At 36.7% G+C, this 13,505-nt stretch overlaps 1 protein-coding gene across 6 annotated transcripts in view; it reads right to left on the bottom strand.

Annotated features, from left to right (window-relative positions):
• Positions 1 to 13,505, bottom strand: part of SOX6 (SRY-box transcription factor 6) — a 257,653-nt gene that overhangs the window by 203,479 nt on the left and 40,669 nt on the right. For all 6 annotated transcript variants that reach the window (XM_059473935.1, XM_059473933.1, XM_059473934.1 and 3 more), the window contains exon 3: positions 7,683 to 7,893. In XM_059473935.1, the coding sequence (XP_059329918.1) occupies positions 7,683 to 7,893 (211 nt within the window). The remainder of the gene's footprint in view (positions 1 to 7,682; positions 7,894 to 13,505) is intronic.

The following is a 13,505-nucleotide window of genomic DNA, read 5'->3' on the forward strand; positions in this document are numbered from 1 at the left end:
TACCTATTCATACTGATCTTGCCTTTTTTACTGCCCCTAGGAAAAGACTGGCTTTTAAGATATGCTTTTTTATAATGCTTCCACAATACTAATAACATACAAATAGTGCAAATATAGCAGATATCTGACCATGTCTAAAAAGGAGACAGAAGTGTAGAGGAACATAGTGCAGAAAATTATATAAGAAGGAAGCATTGGGACAATTTATCATGCAATAAAAAATAAATTAAATTGTATCTAATACTGGAGAATGTCAGAATTGAGGGGTTAGACTGGGATTAAAGAAAAAGTAAAAATAAGATGATTCCTGAAGGTAAGACATTGGAAAATACATGTCTGCGGAGGAACTGACTGGAATGGTCAGCAGATGATGGTAAAGAGAAGATTTCAGCCTTTTTCAGTATAATCTGTCCTGTTCAGGGATAATGAGAACAGGGTCAAGGCACAATTCTTCCAATGGAAAGGATTTCACCAATCTCACGTATTCTAGGTTGAATAAAAATGTTTCTTCAATGTAATATAAGAATCTCAAAACAGTGAAAGCAAGTACCTCCTTAAAAATAAAGAATTTTCATGGCTAGAATGGATGTACCAATCTTCAGAACTGAGTCCTGAATTTCAGACTCTTCCCCTATCAGGATCAACTCTGTTTACCAGCATAAGCAACAATTTTGTAGAGATGCACAGGTTCAAAGCCTCAAAAAGAGAACAACCTGCACTGGAAAACTGAACCTCCAGAAAAGCAGAAGCTCCATAAAATTCCATGGATCCTACCGCAAGGTACATGTCTGACAGTAACCAAAGTGTGTTTTTTTTCAGGACAGGTTCTCAAAAGGCTGCCATCAGAGTCACCAGTTCCTTGCTGATGATCCTGAATAAGAACTAAGAGGGGACATGAAAACATCCTAGCAAAGCAGATGGCCCAAGTAATCTATCCACCTATTCATTCTCCATGATACCCATGTAAAAGTCTTTGCTGTTCCCCATTTGTGTCCCATGGAAGAATTTGAAAACCAAGGAAAGTGAAGTCTTCAAATGTAGCATAAGACATACTGGAAAGTGCTGAAAAATTCCTATATCCACACAGAACCTGTGAGCAGTGATTAGATTCTCAAATGCTACAACAGTAGGTAAGGCTGTAGTTCAGGCAGCCAGGTAAATACAAATATGAGGTGGAAAGATGGCAAGATGTGCCAGTTTCTTAAATAAAAATTGTGAGATGGCATTTAATCATGAAATACTATACTGAAAAATTTAAAGGATATAAGAAAGAGAATAATCAAAAATGCCTACATTTCAGTCAGAATGAAAAATAAAAATATGAGACAAAATATTAATGGCCAGACACAGTATTACAGACTGAGTTACACAGTCTGTCTTTACAAAAAAAAAATTTAAATGTATGTTGCATTCTAAATTTCATTAAATGAAAGTACATTAATGGAATGAATTTCTGAAAGAAAAACCAAATAGAGAAGGAAAATGGGTTCATCTTCTCTTAGTTATCAGGAAAATAACACTAGAAAACCCTTCCTTTCTGGTAATGTTCCAAAAAAGGCCAAAAATTACTTTAACACATGAAGACATAGGAATTCACTTTAGACTTCAACAAAAGAAGCATTAGAAATTTTACGATCCATAAGATGTCAATAAATAGAAGAATTTTTTTTAAACAGTATCATGTATTGCAATGAAAAAGTGAACAAGTGATTTTACCAAGATAATTGGAATTAAAAAAAAAAAAATAAAGAGAGAGAGACATAAGAAGATGTATTTAATTATATGGTAAGGAGGTAAATAATGGAAGAAAACAGCAATTTAGGAAAATGTGCTTCCTATCTCTCTTTTAACTTGGTCTGAGTCATCTATTTATTTTGTGGACATTTGGGCTATTTCCTCATTTTGTTTTTATTTTGGAAGCATGTCTGGAGTTTAGAAGAAAAATTCCCTTTCTTACATGCCACTATACACGCCTTCCAACAAAAAGCAATTAAGAGATAAGTATTAAATTAACCATACGCATAACTGATTCTCAATTTTCTTACTAAAAGTGATTTTTAGGAAGAAAAGGGAACCATGATGAGGATGGCACAGAGCAGATACTGGCAGGATTTTTCAAAGGTGATGAAAGGATTTGAAGAAGGTGAGCTTTTCATATCCAAAAACAAAAGCTTGTGACCATTTGCAAATTTCATTATTTGATGAAATTTTTTTGATTAATTTGGATAATCCTAATACCAAACCCAGTAACATTTTTGAAGTCTTGAGCAAAATATCTTTGTCCATTAAAAAAAAAATTTAAAAAAGGAAGAAGAAATAGCAGATGTCTATAAACACCAAGTGTGTTGGGAGAGCCAAGGATCATGCCTTCATCAGTGGAAAGTGTGGGTATCCAGCACACCACAAGACAGATAACTTGAATTAAATCTGTGCAAAAATTCTTTAAAAACATTTTAAAATATTCACAGACCACAAATGGTCAGCAGTTCACCTCTAGGACTGATCCACCACAGAAAACTCCTGACATGTAAGGTCCTCAAAGGTTGTGCTTAAAACTATACTAGAAAACAAGTGCTCATGTCTGAACTCTCTCTGTTCTCAGGTGTGGCAGGCTTAAAACAAAGCCACAAAAATAAAATGGAAACTCTCCATTCATTTAATACAATGTAATGTAGGTAGGTTGATAAAAAAGAACCGAAACAATCAGAACTAATAAATAAACAAATAAAACAATGGCAACCCAAATTGTTTGCCAATGTCCACTTATAAAACATGGTATGTGAAAGTTTAAGTTTCTTTACTTCCCAATGAATAAGCAGGAAATTTATGGATTTGTGTGCGCAATACTGCAATATACTTATATTATATTCCAATATAATTATTAGAATGATAGAAAGCTTTATAGGAGAATTGTTAATCTATTTTAAGTCAGTATAACATAAAGTGTTCAGTTATTATTAACTCATGAAGCTGGAGAAAAAAAATAACAAAAAATCAGAAAAACCACCTCTACAGAGTAAGATTTTTCCTACTGCATACAGAATTAATAATACATGTGAACCCTTAATTTTTAATTTAAATATCCACCCATATATCCCCCCATAGAGAGAAAGTACAAACAGGTGCACATGACAGAGAATAGATGGAAATTTATGAATATACTACTCTTCATATAGATGTTCATTATTCCACCATGCATACCTAGAAATCTTTGATCTCTGAATGTTCAACTATGGTCTTCAAGGAGGAAACAAGAATGGGAGGCACTTCATAAAAAGCTCGTGCTAGAATTGTGAACTGAGCTTGGTTGAAAAATGATACTGTATACATTGCTCTGAATCAAGGTCAAAAGTGAATTAGGAATCCAGGCCCTGAGTAATGAGGGCTTAGCACTTAGCAGAAATGACATGCCCAGTTTCCAGCTCAGAAGTGCCAGCTGACCTGCCAACCTAGCATTCCAGATCTGAAAGGGAGAAATCTGCTCTCCTCGCTACAGACAAGATGTGTACTACTAATTATTGCTCCGAGAGGCTTATGATGAGCTACAGTAGGATAGTTGTCTGGGAGCCAATTCTCAGCATAGAATTTGGGCAGCCCAGGCTGTAAATCTGCCTCACAAAAGTAACATAAGCAATATTCGAAAAGTGTTTTACTTGAAGGGGATAGAAAAGGAGAGAAGCAGTTAGACCATACTGTCTAACAGAAATTCTTCATTTTGAGCTGTGAAGAGCCTTAATACTTGATTGTACTGTAGGATACTTCCAAAGAAAAGGCCAGTAAAACAATCCTTCAACTCATAGAATAACTAAGATGAATATACCCAAGTTATCCAAGAGGCCCTAGAGTCTAATGTTGTTGATTAAATTAGACACCTGTTCATTTCTGACCTCTTCTATCTTATGAGAACACATGTCAGCAAAGTCTTTACATACTCAAATTAACTCCAAATATTTGCAGCATTCTTTTCTTTTTCAATTTTCTCATCAGTTTTCTCATTTGCAAATCATTACAAATTAAGACACAGGACCGCCTTACTGTACAAAAACTGCAAATACTGGACCACAAAGTCAAAAAATATGGTTTTTATCCTGTAATGTTGGTAATCTGTGTTCAGACTACAAATAAAGCTAAAAACATACCTAAGGTATATTGCTGTGTGAGGCAGCCATGTTCCCACACCATGCACAAGACATGACACTGGCTGAAGCACTATTATTAAAGAGAGATTAAAACAGCTGTACATTATGCTGAAGCACTCACTCTTCCCTTTACCAACAGACGGTCCTGGATTACAAGCAGCACTTGACCATTTAAATCACTACAACAACCAGATTTAACCAGCTGGGCCATATTCTCTTAGGCAATGCCTGTTGACCTCCTCAGTCACAGCTGCTCAGATGAAATTCTCATTAGACAACTTATTTTCAGGAGCCAAAGGACTCTGATTAAATATATCTATTCAGACACGATAAAGTCTCCCAGTATATATTTCTTTTCCAGTGTTATGAGGTACAACAAAGACAACAAGGAGTATATACAAGCATAGCAGACACCCAATATCTGAGTGCATGGCACAAAGTATTTAAGTGTTTGACCCCAAAAACCTGTATTTCTCAAATTCAGATGATATAGATGGACCAGAAAGTTACTCTATAACAATATTAAAAGAGACTTTTTGCTGTGTTGGCATGGGGGTTAGATCTGTGACTGGAATTCTTGAGTTCTTTACTCCACACTTAACTCTACAATTAACCTGACATATGACTGTGTGTTAGCCCAAATCCCACAGCTACATCAGTGGTCAAGGTCATCCCTATAAATGAGGCTAACATGAACTATTACACTCTTTTAAAGGAGATATGCTGGACTAAAACCCCCGCACCACAATATACAGTAAAAACACATCTTTTCTCCATTTCATTCATTAAGCCCATTATGTTATTCTCTCTATTTTTAAAAAAAACAGCAGGTATTTTTCCATTTGGGTAAGCAATTTTGTGCCACGGCAGGACTTAGTACACAAAGAGCTCCTCAATTGCGTTGGTTGCATACTATTTTAAGAAAAGAACTGCATAGAAACATATTTCAAAGGATAGATGTTAAAGAGCATCATGTATGGTAAGTGTGTGATCAGGCTATTATTAGGTTGTTCTAAAGACACTGTAAGATGGCAAAACAATTTCATAATCTCAGACCTCATTTCTCCAACTGACTGCACAAAGCTAAAACAAAGTTCAATCTTAAAATAGTAATTATTTTTAACATTTCATTTTATTTTAATCAAACAAGTACGGAGAGTACTTCTTTTAAATTCAGAGAAACTTCTGAATACTGAATTGGGTATTCAAATCTGTTCTAAAAATTTTGATATTCCTGGCCTACACAGAAGTTTAGAAACACTGAACTTCCTAAGTGTAACATCCTGAAGAATTTCCAATCTTTCTATTAATTATTTTTCTGCATTAGTTTAAATGGTACCAGTCAGATGTTCATTAATTATTTTCTGTAAAGCATAAGTAACTTTTTTCCCTGCAGAAACTGGTGGATGAATGGAAAATAACTTAATGAAGAACTATAAAGTTACCACAGAATGGCCTGGCTTGGAAGGATCTTAAAGATACCTAATTCCAGCCCCAGTGATGAGGCAGAGACACTTTGCATCAGACCAGGCTGCTCAGAGCTCCATCCAACCTGACCTTAAACACTTCGAGGGAGGGGTGTCCACAGCTTCTCTGGGCAACCTGTGCCAGAGTCTCACCACCCTCACAGCAAAGAATTGTCTCCTAATGTCTAATCTAAACCTAATCTAAACACAAAGATACGGTCAAATACCTTTGAACTTGCAGGCAGACTTTAGAATAGCTTTCCATTATAATGTGGTCCATAAAAGGCAAGATTATTTTATGGATGAAAAACGACCTTTATTTCAGCTGATGAGAACACATCGTGTGGAAGGCTCTGACTCAGACAGAGGGATCTCTCTGCTCTGCACTCTTAGAACAACCAGTGTATACCAGTACAGGGGAAGCGCAGAAAATTCTCGAGAACCCATACAAAAATAAGCTATGAAACGCTCAAATCCCTACAGACAGATACTATGTTTAAACTTTTTTGATGCACATTTTTATTAGCACACCATCCAGTACACTCCTGGAAAAGCCTTAGCTGTGGTGTCAATATAATCAACAGCAACTCGAGCACTCCCGCAGCAAAGTACGAGCCAAGACCTTTGATTAGCATGGGGTGTCGAACGACTGCTACCGACTGCAGAAAACAACTTTGCCAAAGTAATCTTTAAAATAGTTTTCCTAGCCTAGCCACCAAATCTAAGAAAGCAATTTTTAAAAGAGTGATCTTTACAGCTGAAAACAGACAGATGGTAGTAAAGAATCTGGGACACTCTCTCTTTAGAGATGTTTCACCAGCTTCAGAAAGGACACCTATAGAACACACTGGCATTTAACAATTATGCCAAGAAATTTGGAAGCCTACTTCCATCACTACATGATTTTATCCCATATTTAAATATATTATTGTATCAGTTTCAATTTTAATTGAAATATGCATTGCTACATGAGGCCAAGGCAACTTAAAGTGCAATGTTTGAAGAGCACTGTGACCATATAATGAAATTGAGGAGGTAAAATAATTCTGAGCTCATTCCTATTTCAAAGAAAAAAAGAAGAAAAGAATCTACTGTCTTTTGGCTCTACTACATTATAAATATTCTTCCTGGGTTATTTTTAATGCCACAAAACTGAACTGGGAAAATATCTAAGAGAATCCACACAGATGCCTCCGCACCTGTTTTTCTATTTCAGAGCCTCCTGCTCTCACAACTTCACTGATTCAAACTCATGTATGAGCTCACAGATTAAAAGGTATTGTTACAGAACCAAGTAAGCCTTCAATTCTACTTACCAATGGCAGAAATTGTCACAATGGCCCCTGTGTGCACACATACACTGATAAACTCACTCTCCAATTCTGTTTGTTTCCTACCATGGCCCAAAACCTTTGCAAAGTCAATGAAAGTATCTGAATAAGGACTGTCTACATAAACTGCCTTAGCACTCAAACATTTGTCCTCATTTTTATCTCTGTTTTAATACTTGTAACAATATCTGAAGAGACTGGAGAAAAAAAAAAGATATTTCTTCCCCTGTAATTCTAGCTATATAGGTCAGAACTATGTACTTTTACACTTAAAATGTTTCCCATCCTCCTAGTTACAGATGCTGGATTATTAAAGTGATGAAAGATGAGAATTTTTAAGGCAAAACAATCCAGCTCATGTTTTATTCATTCTTATTGTTAAAAATAAACATTTGTCTTTTAAAAGAAAGAGAACAAATACAACTGAAGAATATCCCTCACAAGTCCACAGCCAGTTAAGAATTCATCATAACCTTTCAAGTAAGAGTTGAGTTTTCACCAAATCCAACATTCTTGCTTTGACTCACAACCAAGACAGCTTTAAAAGTTTTTAAAAACTGGCATATTTGTCTAAAATCCCTAACGGATCTCAAACTACCATTGCCATGGAGACCTGTGAATAACTTTATCCTAGCCTTTGCCAATTGTGCAGTTTTACGGCCCTCGATACCCAACACATCCTTTATGCCATAAAAACTAACGGACTGGGGGGTGGGGAAACTGCATCAATCTTATCCAGCACATACCTTCTTGCTCAGTCCTGGTCATTTCTTCTAGTTTCTTCTGCTTCAGTGTGTCCACCACATCTGCTAGGCTTCCCTTGCGGCGCTCGGGCGTCCCGAAGTTAACACTGGTCATTAGCTCGCTGCGGTCGCGACCTCCTTCGTCGGGCTTGTTTGGTGAGGTAGAGGTATTTCGGAAGGAATATAGGGAACATAACTTATTACTCTCTGACTCCTGCAAAGAAACAAAGCAAAGTCAAAACATGAGCTCTTCTCTCGTTGCAGAAGGATCTCAGGCAGGCAAAAGCTGATAGCATTATTTGCAATAACAACAAACCCACATCTATCCTTCAGTTTATAAACTGAGTGTTATTATTTTAATTTTTTTGTTTCAGTGCTTTACATAGGCACTTTTGTCCCCAAGTCCAGTGCTCTCCATGTTTCTAACATTCATACTTCATGCCTGAGGTCATCTTCATCAAGGATGTCCCTCGTCAGTAAAAAGGCATTTCAACACTTTTTAACAATGGATGTGTTAGGCTTTTACAGTTTTCTTTAGTTCCTTAAGTAAGGACAATATACATAGCTGTAAGGAAGAAAGTACAAGCAAGGACAAATTATTCCTGGATAAATCCTCAGCTAATGGAAAACAGCATAACTTTAAAGCTAGAGAAAGTGTTAGGCCAACAATGATGAAGGAGGAAAGAATCTACTTCACAATTAAGTAAGGTTAATGGCATGTATCCATGCACATTCACTGCCCTTTAAATTAAACTTAAAATTTTCTTAAAGAGTGAATGTTACAATGCTTCTAATAAACAAAGGAGATCTTATTTTCGGGCCAACATCGGCAAGAATGAGCAAGGAAATGAAGTTATGGCAACACAAGGTATGCCAATACACAGGTACCAAGACCACATGTATCAGGCGTTATACAGTCAAAAACATAGAAGTAAAAAGCATCCATCTTCCTTATCAATAGATAATGCTTATTTGAGCAAAAATTATTTTAAAAAAAGGTATCAAAAAGCAATGGGTAATGACAGCTCTCCTCAATTTTGTGATATCACCCAACAGTGAAGCCCTTCCTGAACTTCTCTGGCTCAGACTTGTCATTCTCCCAGTCATGCTTGCAACATTCCCTGCATCTCTGTTTTCACAATTTCAGCTAAAAAGAGAAGTTGTTCTTGGATTTGTCCTCAAAAACTCAGCCACAAGAATTTCTCACACACTTTCCTTTCCAAAATTACTCTTCTATTTTAATTTTTAATAATTACAGGCTAGGAGTGTTAAATATTTTGGGCAAAAAGCTATTGATTTTTTAATGTTTCTTTATGGTATGCCTAGAAATGTCAGTGTGTATATTAGGTTCCATGAAACATACTTTGTTTAAGATTTAAGAGCAATTACAGTGGCAATAGATTTAAATATTAAGATGCTAATTAATAGTCTTGTCAAGAAACATTCTCACAACGCACAGTGTTCCCCATAACAATAATACTCCTGCTACATTATGAGCTGAAAATACCAATCTTCAGAGCACTGAAGAAAGGCTAGAAAGCATTAACTATCAGCTACACCACAAGACACAAATCTTTGCCTCAGTCTGGAGCAGATTAAGTAGCTGTGCAATGTAACAGGAGGAACAAGACCAGCGAGGAGCAAGCTGGGTGACTCGGGGCTGGGGACTGTGCAGGAGGAGGTGGTGACACATCATCCTCAAGCACAGCGGTCTGTGACCAGCACAGCACTGCCACCAGCACTGGAGAAGGAGGCAGCATTTGCTAGGGATGCTGCAAATGTATTTATTCTCTAAGACAGGAAATCAGAAGACACTATATCTCATCCCACTGGTAGCAGCCCCTCATCAACACAGTAGGAGTGACAGAGGTTTCACAGGCACAGAGAGAGAGGTGACATGGAACAAAAATTTTATCTTTGTATTTTTAGCAAATAAACATTAACTAATTTTTCACTCCATCAATTTGTATTCACTGAAGAATCAATCACAGAGAACAGTATCTTAGACCAGGTACAGAGATTAACTTATTTAGCTGCCTCCAAAATGGAAGGCGTTTCATATATTTAACTCTTTCTAAGAAAAACTGCTTTGAATTTTTCTTACAATGGAGATGGAAAGAGCATCTTTAATATTTTTCAGATGTAAAGCCTGACTTTCTATAATCCCTTTCCTCAATGAAGAATTAATACTACATACTTCAACACTTTCACCTAGGACGACAGCATAAGAACAACTTAGTAATTTTAGAGGTGTTTTTTCTCAAGAGACCAACATCCTCTTACAGTACATGAAGCACATCCATCAGGCTCAATGCAGGGGTTTCATGCTCTCAGCAAGGAATACTAAATCTATTGTTTGGGCCAGAAACAAGAAGATAAGGCAAATCTGTGGAGTAAGTAGGAATAATGGAATGTTCTTCCTCCTGATAACCTCTCCTGTTCCCCGTCTGGATGCATACATGGTCCAGCATAACGTTCCTTTGCTGTAAGGAAAGACTCTCCTAGTCCTGCCTCCATCAGGCAGCACATTCACCCTTCCTTTCCTTCTCCAAAAGACTGCAATATCCATAATGGAGATGTGACAAGTTTAAACTGAACAGAAGTGAAGCAGATTTATGGAAGCGAGGCAGAATGACTGCCTTTGCAAGTATGAGGGCTTGTCCAATTAATGAACTATTCTATTTTGCCAGTTTTGTGGATAATTAAAATGTAGAATAAAAATAAAACAGAAAACACATTTGTAATATTTCTGGTTCTATTTAGGCCTGGGGCACTTAGAGCAGGTTTTATCGACCTCACATTAATGGCTAACCAGACAGACCCAAACACAAGGGGGCAAGGGAAATATTCCTGTTATTTTTTACTCTACAAAATTAATTCAACTGTACATGACGGGAAGTTGCTACTGCAGCATTCAGCTTCTTGAAAATGAATTAAATGTAGTAAATTTATCAAGGATTTTAATTTCCATGATGGACCTTACAACCTTTTGCAGACCACTTGTTGTGGCATGTCAGGCTTGTCCCAGCACCTCACCCACTGCAAGACCAAAAGTGCAAGTATCGCATACATCAGATGCAGACCTGGCTATCAAAAATTAATTTGCATTGACACTCATAAGCAGCAGACAGAGACCCTCCTAATACATCCAGGTATCCTCTGAAAAGTCTAGTGGATTGTGTGTGCTGTCTGAAACAAGAGGGATATCACCTCTGCAAATGGTTTCTTGGTCCTCTTGCTCTAATGCATAAAGCACTTTCCCTAGAAAGTCTGGAGCTCAGATGGAAAAGAACCACCATGCTTCCTAAATTAGAACAAGCCCACGAATTCATGGTTAGGAAAGGAGAACCTGGTCCTTTTGAACATGAATATGGAACAATTCAATAAAAAAACATCTCTTATCCTTAATGAGTTTTTTGAAGCCACCTTTTACAGAATGAGGAATTCCCTCTTTGTTTGATCTGAAGAGAGAAAAGAAAGGATGCTATTTAGGGTTTTTTTTCATGTATTTTCCAAGATCATGAAAGAGGAAGTAAATGCAAGTAAAGTACCTAGCCAAGATAAACCCAAATGTTTTCACTTTGCAAAATCCAAATGAGAAATCCATCAGCACTGAAGAAAATTTTCTATGCAAGTCAACTTTTCTCAGCATCACAGAAAAAAATAAGAAAATTAATAATTAAATACGACTAATGTGAATATCCGTTTAATGCATGTGGACACAATCTGGTGCCCAAATTGATCCAGTGGCTCCATAATACACTAGACAAGGGACATATCCCTGGGTTGTCAAGTTTAAAATTCATGTATTTGTGTAAAAATGGTACTTTAAGTCTAAACTTGAAATAATGTCTTCAACACATGACATTTCCCTTTGAAAGGTACACTTTTCATGGTGTGCTACTCTCACCGATTTCACTGATTTCCAGTTAAGGTGGGGAGAAATATGGAAAATACAATCAGATAAATAGCAAACATTTAGTCTAGGGATAAAATGTTTAACACAGGGCATTCTTCTTCAGGATCCCACTCTGGTTTTGTTGGATTTATAAAACTACCCTCCCACTTACACAACAATACTGGATAATTGTAAAACTGTTTATGCCTGTGGCAGAATGCATAAAGGGACTGCACAGGGATATCCGTCCACCACAATAGTGGCCTTTCCAGACTGGTCTCTAAAAATCGGCAAACCATAAAACTTGAAGACAGCTTATTAAACAAAAAAAAGAACAGATCTGAAAGCTTAAACACAAACAATGATTTTCTATCTTAATCTTTGTCTGTGTCAGGTAAAAATGCTTAAAGTTGCAAAGATGCTTAGTTGCAGAGATGACTAAGCCAGAAAATCTTACTGCCCTGAAGAGAAAAACTCAGTTTTGGACCACTATTTCAGCTGCTTACTATTCAGCAGGGGCAAAATTGAGTCTATTTTTGAAACGCTGGGGTTTCATATCAAGGTAAATAAATGGCATTTTTCCTGTCTACATTTTCTTGCCAGCTCATTAGCACAGCCCAAATTTCATTACTGATCATTCAACCCACTGTAGTTAGTGTTTTTACAAAATTCTCTGTTATTATAACAGCTTAAATACCCATATATAGGCACTATAAATTTAAGGATTAAGTTCAAAGGGTAAAAAATTGAGAAAAATAAATAGATGCACAAAATACAGAAAACCCAAAGTAGCAAGGTATGGACACTGAAATACTATGGAATGACTCATTCAGGGATAGACAGCCCCTGCATGAAATCATACTTTACTTTTTATAAAACCTCCCCCTTTATTGCATGTCAATTCGAAAACAACATGAAGAGCTCCAGCACAACATGGGAAAAGCTTTCCTAGGTCTGTCCTGGGACTTTTTCATGCTGGAGGGACAATATACTTTAACCAACCTCAAATTTTCTTGGAATGTTTGTGGTCAACATTTTCCTTAGTCTTACCAGCTTTCCAGGCTGCCTGGTGTAAACAAGTGACCTGCTGGCCACTTCTTTTAGAGTTGCTGTGAAAGGCTCAAGCTTTGGGAATGGCAGGAACAATTCTGAATAATTACAAACAACTTGGCAAAAATAAAAACAGGGACTCTGTGACTACACACATGGTATTTTCTTCACACACCACAGTAATTCCTTTAAAACTGTTACATTAAGATAATATGTAAAGATAGTTCAGCAGGCCTCTTACTCTGAGAAAATTAATCTATAGCAAGTGCATTCACTAAATTTCACAAGTTACATGGGTTATATTCTTCAAAAAGATAGCTGATGGTTTCTGTATAAAGAAAGGAAAAGCCTTATAGGCTCTTAGATGTTTCCACTGAAAAGGGATTGAGCAAATAATAATAATTTTCTTGTTAGTGTAAAAAATTTTTCTTTTGTATTTAGATTGAAAAAATTTAAGTAGCTCATTTTCCATCAGTGCTCCCACTGGTTTTAACAGGATAAATGAGAGTACTGCTGAAAATGACAAAAATAAAGGTATTGATGGCTGACCCAGTATTTTTTATATTATATTGGGAAGCCAATATCTATAGAAATACCTGCAAGCTGAATCATGAGCCAACTTGGTCACCTTCTCTGAAGTCTTTTCACTTCCAAAATGGAGCAATCAGACACAAAATTATAGTTCTGTTGGTGAGAGATTACAGGCTAAAAAGACAATTCACTATTCTTTCTCCTTCCACCAAACAGCCAAAGTACAAAATACAGGGGGCTGTATTTAGGGGCTGAGATGCAACATCTCAATTTCGGGACACCACAATCATGAATGGAAATCTGGCTTGGGAAAAGATCTCTGTTTGGTGTCCTCCTAAGGGTTAAGG

This window comes from Ammospiza nelsoni, chromosome 6 (genome assembly GCF_027579445.1).
Source record: "Ammospiza nelsoni isolate bAmmNel1 chromosome 6, bAmmNel1.pri, whole genome shotgun sequence".
Classification (NCBI taxonomy): Eukaryota; Metazoa; Chordata; class Aves; order Passeriformes; family Passerellidae; genus Ammospiza; species Ammospiza nelsoni.